This window comes from Triturus cristatus, chromosome 4_2 (assembly GCF_964204655.1).
Source record: "Triturus cristatus chromosome 4_2, aTriCri1.1, whole genome shotgun sequence".
Lineage (NCBI taxonomy): Eukaryota > Metazoa > Chordata > Amphibia > Caudata > Salamandridae > Triturus > Triturus cristatus.
Window position 1 is genome coordinate 213,805,803 of NC_140586.1, and position 18,029 is coordinate 213,823,831.

The 18,029-nt window shown below is 46.1% G+C and overlaps 1 protein-coding gene across 10 annotated transcripts in view; it reads right to left on the bottom strand.

The window, feature by feature from the left end:
* The window catches only part of TNRC6B (trinucleotide repeat containing adaptor 6B), a 1,192,955-nt gene that overhangs the window by 173,074 nt on the left and 1,001,852 nt on the right, over positions 1-18,029 (bottom strand). For all 10 annotated transcript variants that reach the window (XM_085601248.1, XM_085601251.1, XM_085601245.1 and 7 more), the window contains one exon: positions 7,869-7,964. In XM_085601248.1, the coding sequence (XP_085457374.1) occupies positions 7,869-7,964 (96 nt within the window). The remainder of the gene's footprint in view (positions 1-7,868; positions 7,965-18,029) is intronic.

Genomic DNA, 18,029 nt, shown 5'->3' on the forward strand with positions numbered 1-18,029 from the left:
AGACGTGTAGGCTAGGTTGTATCTTTGTAGGTGTAATAAATAGCCTATGATGTGTTGAATGGACACATCTAGGGGATTGAAGTTATTGCTGTGACAATAAACCACAAAACGTTTCCACTTGGCTGCGTAGCAAGCTGTAGTGGTAGGTCGTCTAGCTTCTTTAATGACGTTCATACAGTCAGGGGGAAGATTTAGGTAACCGAATTCTAAGATTTCAGGAGCCAGATCGCAAGGTTGAGCTGAGCTGGGTTCGGGTGCCTGATCTCTCCATGGTTCTGGGTTAAGAGGCGTGGAGAGGGGTGTAATTTTTGGTGCGGTACTACAGATCGTTCCAGCAGTGTGGTGTACCACGGTTGTCTGGCCCAAGTTGGAGCTACTAGGATGAGAGTAAGGGAGTGTTGTTGTAGTTTGCGCACCACTAATGGAATGAGTGGGAGAGGCGGAAAAGCGTATGGAAATTTGCCTGACCAGTTCATCCATATCGCAATGCCTTTGGACAATGGGTGTGGATACCTGGCGGCAAAGCTTGGGCATTTGGCGTTTTCGTGGGTGGCGAAGAGGTCTATTTGTGGATGCTCCCACATTTGGAAGTACGGGTGAAGAACTTGTGGATGGAGTTCCCACTCGTGGACCTGTTGTTTGTGTCTGCTCAGCAGATCGGCCATAGCGTTTTGGACTCCTGGGACATGTTGGGCTAGGAGAAAGATTTTTTGGGGGTATGGCCCATCTCCATATGCTCTGTGCTAGCTGAGAGAGCTGCGGAGAGTGTGTGCCTCCTTGTTTCTGTATATGGTACATGGCTGTCATGTTGTCCGTGCGGACTAGGACGGCCTTGCCTGATATCTGTGTTTGAAAAGCCTTTAGTGCTAAGAATATGGCTAGTAACTCCAGATAGTTGATGTGGAGTAACTTTTGTTGAGATGTCCACCTGCCCTGCATGGTGTGATGTAGTAGGTTAGCTCACCAACCGGAGAGCGATGCGTCCGCTGTCAGTACTATCTGAGGAACAGGCTCCAGGAACGGTCACCCTTTGGAAAGGTTTTTGGTGGTCCACCACTGCAGAGAGCGATGGGCATGAGCGTCTACCAACACCAGATCTGTCAATTGACCCTGGGCCTGGTTCCATTGGCGCGCTATGCACTCTTGGAGAGGACGCATCTGGAGTCTTGCGTGAGGTACTATGAAAATGCAAGAGGCCATCATTCCTATGAGTTGCATGAACACTCGAGCTGGAAGAGAGTGTTCTGGCTGAAATTTGGCACGTAGAGCTTGAATGCTTGCTATCCTGGCAGGACTGGGATAGGCTAGCACTTTTGAGGTGTCTATAGTGGCACCTAGGTATTGTTTTATGTGGGACGGTTGCAGATGGGACTTTGGGTGGTTTACTGTGAAGCCCAGTTTGTGAAATAGGTGGATAGTGGTGTGAGTGTGTTGCACACACTGGTTGTACGAGCTGGCTTTTATTAGCCAGTCGTCTAGGTATGGGAAGACGTGGATGTGTTTTCTTCGCAGGTGTGCTGCCACGACCGGTAGGCACTTGGTAAACACTCGCGGTGCTGTGGTGACTTCGAATGGGAGTACTTTGAATTGATAGTGTTGACCGTCCACTACAAACCTGAGAAACTTTCTGTGAGCTTTGTTAACGGGAATGTGGAAATAGGCGTCCTTGAGGTCTAGGGTGGCAAGGAAGTAGTTTTGGGAGAGCAGGGGAAGTACCTGCTGGAGTGTGACCATATAAAAATGGTCTGAGTGTATATAGTGATTGAGGGGTCTGAGGTCCAAGATGGGCCTTAGAATGTCGTCCCTTTTTGGTATTAGAAAATATAGGGAGTAAACTCCCATATTTTGCTGGTGGGCAGGAACTAGCTCTATCGCACTCTTTTGTAGGACAGAAATTACCTCCCGCTTTAGAAGTGACAAATGTTCCTGTGACATTGGGCGTTGTTTGGGTGGCATGTTTGGGGGGGGATAGATTTTAGTTTGAGGCAGTAACCTGACCGAATTATTTGTGTTACCCATTTGTCTTAGGTGATAGTAGTCCAGACAGGAAGGAATTTGTGGAGTCTGCCCCTGACCGGAGAGGGATAGTCTGGGGGGAGTGGAGGGAAGTCATTGGGTAGGGGTGGAGGCAGAGCGGGAGGTGTTTGTCTTGCCTCTGCCTTTATTATTGTTGCCCCTGTAGCTGCCTCTTTGGTAACCCCTTGTAAAGGTGGATTGGGTAGGAGCTTTATAGGAAGTAGAAGCAGTGTCAGAGGAGTAGCCTCTGGAGGTGCTTCGAAAGGAAGAGCGGCGAAAGGAGTGCCTGGGAGGGTGCGACTGTAAGGCTCCCATAGACTTCGCTGTATCTGTGTCTTTTTTCATTTTTTCTAGGGCCTCATCAACTTTTGGGCCGAACAGATGATCCTGGTCAAAAGGGTGGTTCAGGATGGAAGCTTGCACCTCCGGTTTGAAACCTGAAATTCGCAGCCAGGCATGGCAACGGAGGACAACGCTGGTGTTAATTGCCCTAGAGGCGGTGTCAGCTGCATCTAGGGCACAGCGAATGGAGGTGTTGGTGATAGTTTTACCCTCTTGGATTAACTCATTGGCTCTATTTTTAGATTTGTCAGGGAGGTGTTGCATGATGGCTTCTAGTTCATCATAATGTGCCCTGTCGTATCGTGCCAAAAGCGCTTGATGCTTGGGAGTTTGCACGCTTTCTTGCAGTAGACACTACTGGGGAATCTAGTGGGGCTGGCCCTCTGATGTAGGTGGGGTCTGTAGGGGCGGCCTTATATTTTTTGTCTATGTGAGGGTTGATGACCCTGGCTCTGACTGGATCATTAAAGACCTCGGGTGCGTGCTTGATAACGCCTTTGAGCATGGGCAGGATGGAAGTGGCCCTGTGTGCTGTGTTGAAGGTATCTAGGAGGAAGTCCTCCTCCACGGGGTCAGTATGGAGATCCACTCCGTGAGAGTGTGCAGCCCTCTGGAGTAGGTGGTTAAACCCCATTGAGTCTTCTGGAGGAGATGGTCTCGAAGGGTAGAGATCATCCTGCGGGACATTAGGGATGTCTGGAATGTTATAATCGTCCCATGGGTCTGGGGAGCCCGTAGGAGTGGGGTACCCTGAGGGTTGGTCATGTGGCTCGTCCCCTGTGTCATGATAGACATCATCATTGTCATCATCTGGATAAAGTGTGGGGGAATGATGAGGTGGGGGGGAGGAGGAGGAGGAGTTGGTGGAGGGGGTGATGGGATCCTCAGAGGGGAGGTAGCAAAGTCTTTCCTCTTTGGAGGTGGAGCTGGGGAAGGCTTGTCCAGCTGTCTCTTTTTGATGCTGAGCATCAAATGTCCAGTCCTAGGGTCCTTAACCAGTGTTTATTGCAATGGATCAGGCCTAAATAGTTCTTCAGTGAGTGGCAGATCAGTCGGCACCGAAGGCGTCGGGCCGTAGGTTTTTCAGCCTCGGAGTCTGCATCAGTTCGGTGTTTTGAACCGTGCGGTTTCGGAATGGCTGGTTGTTTACTCGGCTCCGAGAGGACTTTCGGCTTCGAGGTGTGGGTGTCGATGGCTGTGTTTTTTGGTTGGCTGCGGGGACGATGTCGGTACCGAGGAGCTTGTGCTTGTTTTTGGCGCCGAGTGCTTTGGGGTGGAGCTTGGTGCCGAGGAGGCAATTTTCTTTTTCAGGCGTCAGTGCGGAGGAGTGTTTCTCGGAACCGATGGCAGGCTGGCTCGAGCCCGAGCTGCCGGAAGGCTTGATAGGCTTCTTTACCGGGCCCGAAGGCACGGTGTGGGAAGCAATGTCCTTGGTTGTGCCTAGGCCCAAGGGCGAAGGCGTAACCAAAGCCTTTTTGGATGCCGTGGAGGGTGTGGGGTGGATGTTGGTACTCACGACCCTCTGTGCCGGAGTGATGTCCTCGACATCTGAGTCGTCGGCCTCGGAGGCGCTGACGAGGCCCTCTTCGGTGTGCTGGCCTTCTGGAGCGTCGACGCCTTCACCGAAGATGTCGTCTGGGATTGCCCTCTACGAGTGTGCCATAGTTCTTCTCGCCCTTCGGTCTCGAATGGTTTTCTTGGACCGGAAGGATTTGCCCGCCGGACAGTCTCGAGCCTCGTGTTCAGGGGAGAGGCATAGGTTGCATACCTCATGGAGATCGGTGTGGGGAAATTTGGACCCACATCGAGGACACTTTTTGAATGGAGTCCTTTCCATCAGCCAGGACCGGAGCTTGGGTAGGCCCTAAAGCCTTCGTTGACGACCGGAATCGAAGACTTGGATCGATGAGAGCCGCGTCGAGAACAATACTGCGAAAAGGGGGAAGGGTTGCGCGCCGATAGAAGAACTGGAAACTGTTCGGAACCGTAGCGCGAAGATCACATCCGAGCCCGATGGTGGAAAAAAACTATCCGAGGATGGAGCCGAAGCCCATGCGCAATACGACCCAAGGGAGGAGTCACATACCTCGTGACTTCCAAAGACTTTCCAAGAGGAAAAACAACTGTAAACATCTGGGCCCAACACCAGATGGCGATCTATGCACAGTTTGTAATCTGCAGCTCATATGCCTCGAACATATAACTTTTTATAACTACACTGTGTGGTTCCTTTTCGTTTAATCTACACTACATGATTAGTTTTGGTGAAACAAGCTGCTTAACACTCTTTCTGGACTAAGCCTGAAGGCTTCTCTCCACAGCTAAAACTTAGAGAGCTTTCTATGGTTGCCTAACACCACTAAAATCACAATAATGGTTGTCTGGATTAGTGCAGGTTGCTTCACTTAAATAAGTGTGCACCATATACTAAGCCAGCCTCCGACAGGGGGCCTTCAGTTGGGGATTGCTGACGAGCAGGCCACTCAGTTGTGGGAGCAAAGATCCTGGGGTTAAGGTCAGCACTGTAGGTGCCAAAGATCAGCACAGGAGCTGCACCACCAGCGGCACTTGGGCAGCTGGGTGCAGTGTTCAAAATGGACGGCGGGGACACTGTGCTTTCCAATTGAGACCTTTGATTTCAAAAAGATGCTGCAGGCTTGGGCAGAGAGGCTTCCTGAAGGCGACCACCGGTGGAGAGGTAAGTTGGGATCTGGGGGATGCCTGGACACCGTTGGTTTAGCCACCCAAGCCCCTGGGGCGTCTGGTGCAGGGATGTGTTCTGGAGATGGGTTTTCTTACCAACTCCGGTCGCGGAAACCCTTCAGGTTGAGGCTGCAGGCGTCTTCTGGTGGCTTGAGGGAGGTCAGAGAACACCAGAACACAGGTCAGGATTGCTAGGGAGATCTCCTTGGGATGTTTGGCCACTTGAACTCGGGCCGCGGGCATCGCGTGCAGAATCGCGGAGTTGTCGGAATCCGGATTCTGGAGGTGAGTCTTTGGTTGAGCAAATCCGATGCTCTCGGGAGACAGAGTCTGTAGGAAGGTCGAAGGGCAGCTCCTCAAGGGTCTGGGGGTTGCTGGCTGCTGGACTCTCTGGGGTTCTTTCTGTAGGCAGGTCGTAGATGGGACAGGCCGGTAGGGCAGGGGGCCAAGGCAGCTGGTGTCCTCTTCTCCTTCCTGGGTAAGCATTGCTCTTTGGTCCTCCTCCCCCCTTTGTCCTCGAATCTGAGGAGCTAAGGTTTTAGGTTCACCCCTAGGGGCGTTAAATGGGTGTGTAGGTCGGGACCCCTATTATGCTAACCTCCAGTGGGAAGGGGAATGAGCCTCTTCCCAATTGGCTGAGTCCCCTCATCTTCAAAATGGAGGGTACTGAGATGTGTGCTTCACCTCGCCTACCCCACCTAAGGGGTGGAGTTGGCAAAGGTGGGCACACCTCTCTTCCTAGCTTGGATTACCTGCCGATTCTCTGCTCAAAGTTGGGGGGGGGGGGGGGGGGGGGGGGGGGGCAGAACCGGTAGGAGCCAGTTGCTGGGGGCTTTTAAAGCTTCCCCTTTTGTGGACCCAGCCTATCCTGGCGAAGGCGGAATGACACCTCCGCCCTGGATGGGCTTTGTTTCTTGACCGAGAAAGTGGAGGCTCTCCACCCAGGGGTCCAGGAACTTGTATGGTGGTGGCAAATGGCAGGTAGCCATTTGGGAACCACACCAGGGCTGGTCAATTTTTAGGGAGCATCTCTAAGAGGCTATCTGAGTGCATTTTACATTAAATCCGACACTGGCATCAGTGTGGGTTTAATGTGCGGAGAAGTTTGCTACCAAACTTCAGTTTTTAGTAAAGCCATTATAGAGCTGTGTGGTTTTTAATAACCAACTCCCAGACCATATACTTTTTATGGCTTTACTGAAGGGGTACAGGTTTCATACCAACGTACACTCATCTTAGGTTTAGTGCACCATGCTTGAGGGGTGACTTACCTAGGCTTTAGGCAGTGGGTTGCAGGCATGCACGTCAAGACTTCACTTTTCTCTGCACCAAAACACGCAGCTTGCAATGGCATTGTCTGGGTGTTAAGGCACAGGGACTCTAAGGGTGGTAAAATAGGTGCTGCAGCCATTTGAGGCCTCCTAAGTCACAGTGCCCTTGGTACTGATGGTAACTTTTACAAGGGGCTTACATATGGCCAGAGATGTGCCAATTATGGGTACAAAGGTACAGTCTTGGGAAAGAACACAGGCCCTGAGAACCTGACTGGCAAGGAACCAGGTCAGGTTGCATCAGAAGTTAAGCAAAAAGTGTGTGTGGGGGAGGGGGGGGGGGGGAACCATGCAAAAAGGGGCACTTTCCTACACCCACACTCCATTTCAAAAGACTGTCCCTTTTTAACGTCATCCTTAAACTTGAGGCACTCTACTTAGTCAGTACAGTACTCAAGTCAGAGCACCACATGTGAGGAACAGTGTAGCAACAGAGTATTTACCTAAATTAGATCAGCTAGCTTTCAGCCTCCAATTCACTCTCCTCTACCTCCTCCTGAGTTTATATCTAATAGTTGTGGGACATTTTATAGCCAACTGAATAAGACCATGGCTCTGCTGCTTTGGCTGCCAAAGTTAGAGGCTCTGCAGATCCCTCACCGGACTATTTCCTTTCTGGCACGGCCAAATTTATACTACCCTACCAAATTACTCAGACAACTAACAAAGATGATGAGGCACATCAGCAGTATGTTTTATTGTAAAAGAAGGCTGTATTATTTGAAGTCAGTGGCCTTTCACTAGATGAAAGTGAATCTGCAGTCAGACCAATCCCTCACCACACAAAAGCTTGCTGAATGGGGAGCTGGATAGTTTTTAGGGTCACAGATCGTGCACCTGGATCTTCTTTTTTATCCACACATTGATATAAGACTTGGAAGAAACACCAGCAAATGGTAATGCACATGCCATGAAAACAAAAGCAGATTAATCAGCATTCATAAAAAAGCTCTTTGTCGAAATCTAAGCGACAGCTACATGAGCAACACAATGCACTGTAATCAGTAATCACTGGATTTAAGCTGCAGAGTACATTTACGAGTGCCTACATGTCAATGTGTGCCACCTCTCTGATAGAAGGCCTGTCAATCCTAAACTGCAGCCAACATTTTGGGAACCAGAAGGCACATGTAAATGAGGGACATATAAGTGGGTATGAATGTGGAGTTTTGGACTACTTTGGACTAAATTCAGAATAACCATTAGCCATCCAAGTGGACTGAAGTCTAGTGGACTAGCTAAATAGGACCTAAAATAACATTCAAATTCTGGAGAGCGAGCATTCTCTGACAAATTCATTCCTAAGCTACCCAAGTCAGTTTTGTGCTGTACAGTAACTTGTAAGAATTTAGCAATCAGCCATTCTCAAAGAGGTGCATGCACACTAGGATGAGATAGATGGGTTGAGACAGCTTGATCAAGTAGGGAGGGTATCTGTCCAGAAAGATTGTTGGGACAGCCAAAGCACCACCATACCTGAAGTGCTATGAATGTTGGTGTAGGAGTTATCGGAGGCACTGTAGGGCCAGGCACCAGGTGAAGGCAGCGAGGTGTTGAGGGAAGAATTAGACCCTGTTAGAGGAAAAAAAAGAGCAAAAGGAAAATGTAGCTTACTCTGTACCCATCTATTCATAGCATTTAGTACTGTAGATTGACATGCTCTGCATACTCCTACCATCTAGTGTTGGCAACTTGATTTTCTTCAAAGAAGTTTTGAGTCCCAAGACCTGCTGTGACTTCTCCCTTGGTCCACAAAGCATGAAACAGGAGCATAAGTGGAGTAGAACGCTAAAGGTTAATGCGCTGAGCATTGTGATAGGTAAGATGAAAAGAAGACTAAAAATATCCGTTATCCTTGGCTTCCAAGGAAAGGGGTGGCTTCCACGAAGAGGAAAGAGTACACCTACAGCACTACGCGCTATAAACAGATGTTCACAGGGTAACTTTCTGTTCCCAGCATGTGTGGCTGAAGATGCATACACTATACATAGACTGTAAAGTAGTTGTGCCCCCAAGTGGTGGCTAGCAAACAGATGCAGATGTTTGAAAATAGGTCCTTAACACAGTTTGGCCAATCAAAACCGGTTGATGTACTTGGATGTCTACACAGTTGTATTCTGTGAATGTGTGTAGAGTTGCCCAAGTGGAAGCTTTACAGAGTGTGCTAAAGGAAGGTTACTATATGGAATGTGCTCTATAGAACACATCTAATGTGTGCTTGGGTCAGGCATATGTTTGTATGCATTAAACAATACATCTCGCAATGTCAGACTTCGATGAGGCTTGGCAAAGACTACAAAGAGCTGTTTTATTTTACGGAAGGACTTGGTCCTGTCAATGTCATACATGAACACCAATTCAACTATACGTAAAGCTCTTGTCGCTAGGGTCAGGGAGCAGGAATAAGATGAGCATCTCAACAATTTGATTAATGTGAACAAGTCACACTACCTTTGGCAGGAGGTTGGATTTGGTTTAAAGGACCACCCTGAGCACTTGATACGAAAGGCTCCTCAATGGTTAAAGCCTGCAACTCACTAATGCATCTGAGGAAGGTGCTCGCTATAAAGAAGACCACCCTCCACATCAAAAACTGTAGCCCCCAGAAGTAGAGTGACTCAAAGGGTGGGCCCAAGAGCTGCGAGAACAAAATGGTTATTTACCTGAAGTAGTTGTTTTGTAGCTGGCATATGCAGTGTGTAATTCGGTTATCTAGTGGTTGCGCCCGGAAGAACAAGTTAATTACCTTCGGTAGCATTACCTGGTAGAGACAGGATCTAGCTGCAGATTCCTTACTTTAGAATCCTCCCCAAAGCGCAAGACTGGATCAGGAAATTTTTTCCACAGCACGTCCGCAGAGGGCACTGCGCAACTGCATCAACGTCATCACGCGATGTGACGTTGAAAGAGTCCATATAACCCCCTCGCCAATGCGCTGACGGCAGGTTTTTCTGTGACGATTTTCCATGCTCAAACTGTGGAGCCCCATATAGAAACTACCAAATGAAACAGTGTTAAAATGAAAGATACGTTTGTGTGAAAAAAAAAAAAAAAAAACCTTCATTATAATTCAGTATGTGGAGTTCATAACGAAAACATTGAGATGAGAGAGGACTCTGTCTCAAAGAAACACCAAGTTCCAGTTCAGTTTGTGGAGTTTCAAAAATAAATTATAGAGCACAAAGAGACTATGTTCGCAGAGAGGGGAGGATTGGATAATATGGATGGTAAGGAATCTGCAGCTAGATCCTCTCTAACAGATAAAGCTTTACCGAAGGTAAGTAACAAAATGGTTACTTACAGTAGCAGTAGTTTTGCAGCTTGAAGAGTTTTCTGGATTCACATGCTGTGCATTATTCTGCCATCTAGTGGTTGGGTCCGAAATGGTCTTTTTTTTTCTTTTCTAGTTTTGGTCGCTGTTGACCACCATTTGATGCCAGGTACGTCCCCTGGGTGACGTCAGATGGCATCCCCAGAAAGCGGGATATGGGTGTGCTTAAATCAAGAAGTCAAAGGTAAAGAATTGATAAGTGCCTTTGAAAGTATGGCAAGGGATATTGACAGGTTCTTGAGGGCCAATTCATCACCTAGGTCTAACCTCTCACCAAAATGGTTTGATAAAGCATGCTCCAGAGCCCAAAAAGAATTAAAACAGGCACTTAAAAAGGTGCCTAAGGACAGGAGTAGGATAGCAGATTGTAGGGCTCAATATAAACTGGCCATAAAGAAGAGGAAATACACTATCCAATATGAGGCCTGGGAGAATTTAAGGGAGGCAGCTGAGAGGAGAGACATGTCGAGATTTTGGAGGGTGATTAATGATCGCAGCTTCCAGCCCCCGAATAACGAGAAGGTCGCTTGCAATATCCTGCCAGAAGTGTGGGTCTCTCATTTTAAAAAGTTGTATAATCAGGGCAGCGCCATTGTTCAACAAATTTCAGATGTGGGCGCTTTACCGAGCTCATGGGTGCAATTCACAGTGAGCGAGATTAAAGATGGAATACACGCCCTGACAAGGAATAAGGCCCCTGGCCCAGATGGAATTCCCCCTGACTTATTTTTATCTCAGGTTGACTTGTGGGCTCCGATACTCACAAGAGTTTTTAACACAGCAGTGGAAAGGGGAATGCCCAGGTCTTGGTCAACGGCTAATATTGTCCCCCTATTTAAAAAGGGCAATAAAAGTGATCCTCAATGTTATCGTCCAATTTCATTAATTGACGTGTCAGCAAAGGTTTTAGGGAAGGTAATCCTAAACCGTTTAATGGATTGGGCGGAGGAAAACAAAATTATCACAGACACCCAGTATGGTTTCAGAACGGGCCGTTCCACATCAGATCAATGCCTCAATTTATATAATTTGGTGGCAAAGTACACCGTGGCTGGTGAAGGGACAGTCTTTCTAGCCTTTATGGACCTGACAGCAGCCTTTGACCGGGTTAACCGAGAAAAACTATGGGAGATTTTAGAGCTGCTTGGGGTGGATCCAAGTTTGATATTCATCTTAAAAACACTTCACATGAACACAACAGCCCAGGTTAGATACAGTAATGAGGGGAACCTCACGGACCATTTTGCATGCACTGGGGGTGTGAGACAAGGTTGTATTTTGGCGCCTTTTTTATTCACGTTATACATAAATGGTCTGGAGAAAGCATTGAGAGAATTGGGGGTAGATTGTCCTAGAGTGGCCAACAGAAGTATCCCTGTCCTTTTATATGCGGATGACGCAGTACTCCTCTCACGTACAGGGAGGGGACTGCAGTCTCTCATTGATGGTTTTTGTGGGTTCATGGCCCAACTAGACTTATCCCCAAATTTAACAAAATCCTACATTATGGAAGCAGGGAAAAAACTAACGAGGAACTTTACTTTTAAAATTGGGGGTCACAAACTAGAGAAGGTCGAGGTTTTTAATTATTTAGGGATAATCTTCGACAAACACCTCAATTTTAACACACTAATCTCAGAAAAATGTCAACAGCATTTGAGTATAATGGGCTCAATTATGAATCGAGCCACGAGATTAGGCCGTTGGTCATTGAATGAAATACTGAAATTATATAACTCAATCTGTTGCTCTAAAATTATGTATGGGAGCGAGGTTTGGGGTCTTAGAAACACTTCCAAGATACAGTTGGAGGAGAATAAGTTTCTCAGGAGGATTTTGCAAGTGCCCCAAAGCATCCCGGCTTACATTGTCCATGAGGAGCTAGGGCTCCCTTACATCTCTGATAGAATTAGTTTCAAACCATTAATGTGTTGGATTAAAATCTGGACCAATCCCGATGCTAGTCTCAGTAGAGAAATAATCACAGACTGTATTAATAGGGACAAAGGTCACAAGATACCATGGCTTAAATATGTGAAGGACAAGTTGAAGTGGCTGGGCTTTGCTAGTTATTTTGAGGAGCCCACGTCTCTGACGCCCCAATTAAAAGTAGCTATAAAAACAGAATATCTCAGGCGACTAGCCTGCGCCCAGGAAGATAGTGAAATATTGAAAGGATCAGTGCGAGCACACATACTAACGAAATCTGTTGTAGGTTTAGAACCTTACCTGGCGCAGATTTATAACAAAAATGATAGATTTTTAATGTCCAGATTCAGACTGGACCTTTTACACCATATTTTAGCTGTCCCCGCAGGGTTCACAAAAGATATTGGATCAAAGGGTCCCTGTGGCTGCGATATGGGATCTCCACAGGATACCCTCCTTTTTGTATTCTTTTGCCCATTTTATGAATACCCGCGGGCTGTCTTTTTAAAAACCATCCTAAAAGTGAATAAATTTACCCAAGTTAGGGTAGCACTTTTATATCTGAAACTCTCTGCTGAACCTCTTACCTTGTTTTGTACTGTGAATTTTTTAAGATTAGCTGCAAAACTGAGGAATTCTAGACATGAGGTGTAAAGAGCATTTGGGATGTTATATGGCTTTTTTAATATGTTATAGTCCTTTTTATAATATACTGTTTTATGTAGGCTATGATTTGCATTTTATTTACTTTATTGTGATGGTATTTAGCACTTTATAGTTCTCAGCACCCTGCACTTTAAAAAAGCTATAAATTGACTGCCTTTTAAGAAGCCCCTGTGCATACCTGTTATTAAGGCCCTAGACAGGCCCACTAGAATTGTCTTATTGTCAAGGGTTTTTTATGATAAGTTGCCCATATTGTTGTATTGTGATATGTGTAAATGTATTGTTCTTTTCTTGGATGTTTTAATATCCGAATAAAGATATATTGATGATGTGATGATGATGAAAGATACCTTTGTGTGAAAAAGAAAAAAAAACAAAAACCTTCATTATAATTCAGTATGTGGAGTTCATAACGAAAACATTGAGATGAGAGAGGACTCTGTCTCAAAGAAACACCAAGTTCCAGTTCAGTTTGTGGAGTTTCAAAAATAAATTATAGAGCACAAAGAGACTATGTTCGCAGAGAGGGGAGGATTGGATAATATGGATGGTAAGGAATCTGCAGCTAGATCCTCTCTAACAGATAAAGCTTTACCGAAGGTAATTAACAAAATGGTTACTTACCAATAGCAGTAGTTTTGCAGCTTGAAGAGTTTTCTGGATTCACATGCTGTGCATTATTCTGCCATCTAGTGGTTGGGTCCGAAATGGTCTTTTTTTTTCTTTTCTAGTTTTGGTCGCTGTTGACCACCATTTGATGCCAGGTACGTCCCCTGGGTGACGTCAGATGGTATCCTGAAGGTCGACGTGCGTGGTGACCATCTTCGGAATCTATTTTCTGTTTTCTTTGGTATGTAATCCTTGAGATGGTTTTAATAAACACTGATGTAGTCCTTTAGTTCCCCACCTGTTTGTTGTCCTTGTAGGGGAAGGCTGGGTGGGTCGCATGTGAATCCAGAAAATTCTTCAAGCTGCAAAACTACTCCTACTGGTAAGTAACCATTTCGTTTTGCAGTGTGAATCCTTTTCTGGATTCACATGCTGCGCATTAGATTATGTAGAGGTTTCTCCCGTCTTGGGGAGGCTGTGGTGAAAGGAAGACTTTGCAAACAGGTTTTGGAGCACCCTCTGTCCAATCTGAGCTTCCTTATTCATCTGTATGTGTGAATGTGTGTGGTGATGCCCATGTTGCTGCTGTGCAGATGGCATCAATGGGTACATTGGCCTTAAATGCTAGCGTTGCTCCCTTTTTCCTAGTGGAGTGCACTGTTGGTTGCATTGTTAGTTCCTTTTTGGCCTTGTTATAACATACCTGGATAGTTTGTACTATCCATCTTGCAATGGTTCCATTTGTGATTAATGCATACTCTCATAGCAACACAGGATCTGCAAACAATTGTTTAGTTTTCCTTATTTTTTCTGTTTTCTGCAAATAATACCGTAGAGCTCGCCTTACATCCAGGGTATGGAGGCTTCTTTCTGCATTGGTTTTTGGGTTTTGAAAGAACACCGGTAGCATGATGTTTTGATTTAAGTGATACTGAGATAACACTTTCGGCAGAAAATGTGGGTTGGTTTTCAAGATTACTTTATCCTTGTGGATTTGTAAGTAAGGCTCTTGTACTGTTAAAGCGTGTAATTCACTTACTCTGCGTAGTGATGTTATCGCAATGAGAAAGGCTGTCTTTAGGGTAATTTGTTTGATATTTGCTGCATGCATGGGCTCAAAGGGTTTTTTCCTCGTTTAAGAAAGTACTATATTTAAGCTCCATCTTGGTACCGGTGCAGCGCTTGGTGGGGCTATTCTTTTGGCTTCCTCTAGGAATATTTTTATGACTGGTCTAGTAAAAAAGCTTGTGCATGAGTTTCCTCTAGTGTATGCCACTATGGCAGCCAGGTGCACCTTGAGACTTGAAAAATGTATATTGTTGTCCGAGAGGTAAGTGAGATATGTGATAACTGTTTTTTGTGTATTTATGGCACTTGTTTTGTGTGCGATGCACCATTTGGTATATCGTTTCTATTTTGCTTTATAGCATTTCCTTGTGGATTGTTTTCTTGCCTCTTTAAGTACTTCCATGATTCTTAACGGTAGATTGAGATGACCAAATTCTATGTATTCAGGCGCCAGGCTGCTAGTTGTAGTGTCGCTGGTTCGGGGTGAAAGATTTGGCCCTGCTGCATTGTCAGCAGGTCTTTTTCTGCTCTGATCCTGATTATTTCTCCCTTGGATAGTTCAAGGAGAGTTGAGTACCATGTTTGCCTTGGCCAATGAGGGGCATTAAGAATCATATTTGTTCCAGGTTATTTTGCCTTTTGTAGTACTCTTTGTATCAGGGGTATCGGTGAAAAGAAACAAATGTCTGAGACCAATTTAGTGAAAGCGCATTTCCTTTTGACAGGTGGTGTGGAAACCTCAAGGCAAAGAATTGGCATTTCTTTTTCTGTATTTTTGCAAACCGGTCCAACATTGGTGTTCCCCAGATGTTGAATAGGTACAGGATTGCTGCCTGTTTTAGCTCCCAATCTTGAGAGCAATTGTTCTGTCTGCTGGGATGTTGCCTACTCCTGGTAGATGTACTGTTTGCAGATGGATGTTTTGGGGTATTGCCCAATGGCAGATTTCCTGTGTTAATTTGCTTAGGGGAAAAGACCTCGTTCCACCTTGTTTGTTGAGGTAGAACATTGTGGTTGTATTGTCTGTCTGTATTAGGATTGTTTTCCTCTGAATAGGTTTCTGGAATGCCTTGAGTGCCAGAAAAACAGTTTAACTCCAGGAAATTTATGTGTTTTATGGAGTCCTGCTCGCTCCATTGGCCATGTACTTTCAGCAGATTGAGGTGTACTCCCCATTCGTTGAGGGATGTATCTGTAGTGATTGTCACAGAAGGAGTTGGGTCCCTGAAAGGTCTCCCCTGTGCTATGTTGTTGGATGCCCACTATTGGATTTCTGCTTGCACCCTTTGTGTAACAACCACTAGATCCTCCCAACATCCTGTGGCTTGTGACCAGCGGTTGAGCCATTCCTGAAATGGGCACATGTGTAGGCGACCGCGAGGGATGAGTGGGATACAGGAGGCCATCATGTCCATTAGCTTCATTACCTTCCTCACTGTCAGAGACTGTCCCCTCTGGTAGAGGGCTGTTTCGTGGTGGATAGCTTGTATCCTGTTGTGTGTGGGGTAAGCCTTTGCGTCCTTTGTATTCAGCCTTGCTCCCAGAAAGGTCTTTTCTTTCTCTGGGGTTGTTGATGATTTTTTTGTGGTTTATTGAGAACCCCAGGCTTTGTAGCATTTGAATTGTCTTTTGAACATGATAGTGGCATATCTGTTTTGTTCGACCCTTTATTAGCCAATTGTCCAGGTATGGGTATACATGTATTTTTTCTTTCATTAGGGGTGCCACCACCGCAGCCAGGCACTTTGAGAACACCCGTGGAGCTGATTTTATTCCGAACGGGAGTACTTTGAATTGGTAGTGTGTTCTGTTGTGTAGGAATCTTAGGTACTTTGTGACTCTTGTTCATTGGGGTGTGTAGATATGGGTCTTTGAGGTCTATTGTTGCCAGAAAATACCCTTTTTGGATTTGTGGGATTATTTCTTGAAGGGTACACATTTTGAAGTATTGAGTCTGTATGAACTTGTTTGTGAATCGCAAGTCCATGATTGGCCTTAGGGTTAGGTCTTGTTTTGGTAGAAGGAAGTATGGCGAGTAGTTTCCTGTGTGCCATTCTTGTTTTGGTACTAATTCTATTGCCTGTTTTAGGTATAGTTATTTGAGCTCTGCATTTAGCAGTGTTTGTTCTGATCTTGATAACTTTTTTATTCTTGGTGGATTCTTGGTGGAGTTTTTGCTAGTTCTATGCAATATCCGTGTTGTACCAAATTTAATATCCATGTGTCCGTTGTGATAACGGGATATTCTTCCCCCTACTGGCGTTTTGTGTTGGGTCCTTTCTTGTATTGCAGTCAGTTTGAGCCATTTCCTCTGTCTCTGGGTGTTTGGCCTCTTCCTCTACCGTTACCTCGCCCTCGAACGGCCTGCTTCTGCTCCTGCCAGCCCTGGTAGCTAGATTGCGGACCCATTTGTTGGTTTGGGTTCTGTCCCTGAGCCTGTTGCAGTAACTGTTGGCTTTGACTGAAACTGCCTCTCCCAGTGGTCTTTCTGTGAGAGAAGCCTCCTCTTTTGAAAGATCCTCTCTGTTGCAGGGCCCCCATTGCCCTTGATGTTTTGTTGTCTTTTTTAATTTGTTGAAGTGATTCGTCCACTTCTTTGCCAAATAGATCTTGTCCGTTAAAGGGCCTTTTGATAATTGATGTCTGGCCTTTTGGTTGAACCCAGAAATCCTGAGTCAGGTATGCCTTCGGAGTATTGTTCCTGTGCACATTTGCCTGCTTACAGTATCTGCTGAGTCTAGTGCAGATTTTAGGCATGTGTTAACCACATTCTTCCCCTCTTGGATTACTGCTCTTGCTCTTTTCTGGTCTTCCTCTGGGAGTTTCTTTATGAACTCCTCAATTTCATCCTACTGTTGGTGGCCATACCTTTTTAGCAGGGCATTTGAGTTGGCAATGTGCCACTGCGTTGCAGCCTCTTTCTCCATCCTTCTGCCCACTAAGTCCATCCTTTTGCTCTCCTTCTCTGGTGGAGGACCTGTGTTGGAGACTGCATTTGCTCTCCTCCTGGCTGTTGTTACAATAATGGAACCAGGTATATAACGCTTCCCTGTATCTACTTTGGGTCCTTTGAAGAGCCTCTGTTTGAAGCTGGTTCTTTAAAAGCTTCTTTGCCTTGGTCCAGAATACTTGGCAACCTGGGTAGATATTGTGTTCCCTTTGTTGCAGGTGCCAGTGATTCCAGCAGGAAACATGTATCCCCTTTTTCTTCCTCCAGGGGCACCACAAACTGGTTTGCTGCCCTTTAACAATTTCGTTGTAGAAAGCAATGTCATCTGGGGGTGATGCTTTCGAGGGATAGTTGCAGATTTCCTCCCCTGGACTCTCTGTGTCGAGATTGTTCCATTCGTCTTCGAAGGTTCCTTCGTCTTCCTCCTCCTCCGGTATGTTTACGTATTCCTAGAGATCTTCGCCTCGAGGTTCCTGTGTTGGTGGGTATACGAAGATTGCCTCTTACTCCGCATCTTCAGCCTCTTCGGCGTTGACACTTCCGGTTCTTTTGGGATTCGGAAATCCTTTAAAGATTCATCAAATTCCTTCTTTCTCTGCAATAGTGCAGCCATCTCTTCCTCAAGTCTTCTCTTTTTCTTTTCAACTTTGAGGGCCCTTTTCGGCGCCGAAGGCCGGGTACTTCCTTTTCTTTTTGGCGTTGACATTCCTTTTCGCGTCGCGCCCTTTTTCGTGGGTTCAATGTCGACCCTTGGCTTTGGGGCCTTGTGCGATCGGCCCTCTTCGGTGACCTTTGGATGGGTCCCGTGGGTTTCTTTTGATCGCGGCTGACCTTCGATCGCCTTTTTGTTCGGCGTCGGGGCTCCTTGACCTATTTTGGATCGTGGCCCTTCAGTTTGACGGATCTTTGTGTCTTACCTTCTCCGTCTTCTTTTTCGACTCCTTCGCCTTCTTTTTGGCGTGTCTCTTTTCGGTGTCCTTTCCTAGAATTTCGACATCTGACCCTTTGTGCGTAGATTCTGCTGGAGCTGCATGCTCCTCTTCGTCGCTAGAAAACCTCATGTACCTCATGGAAGGTTTCTTCG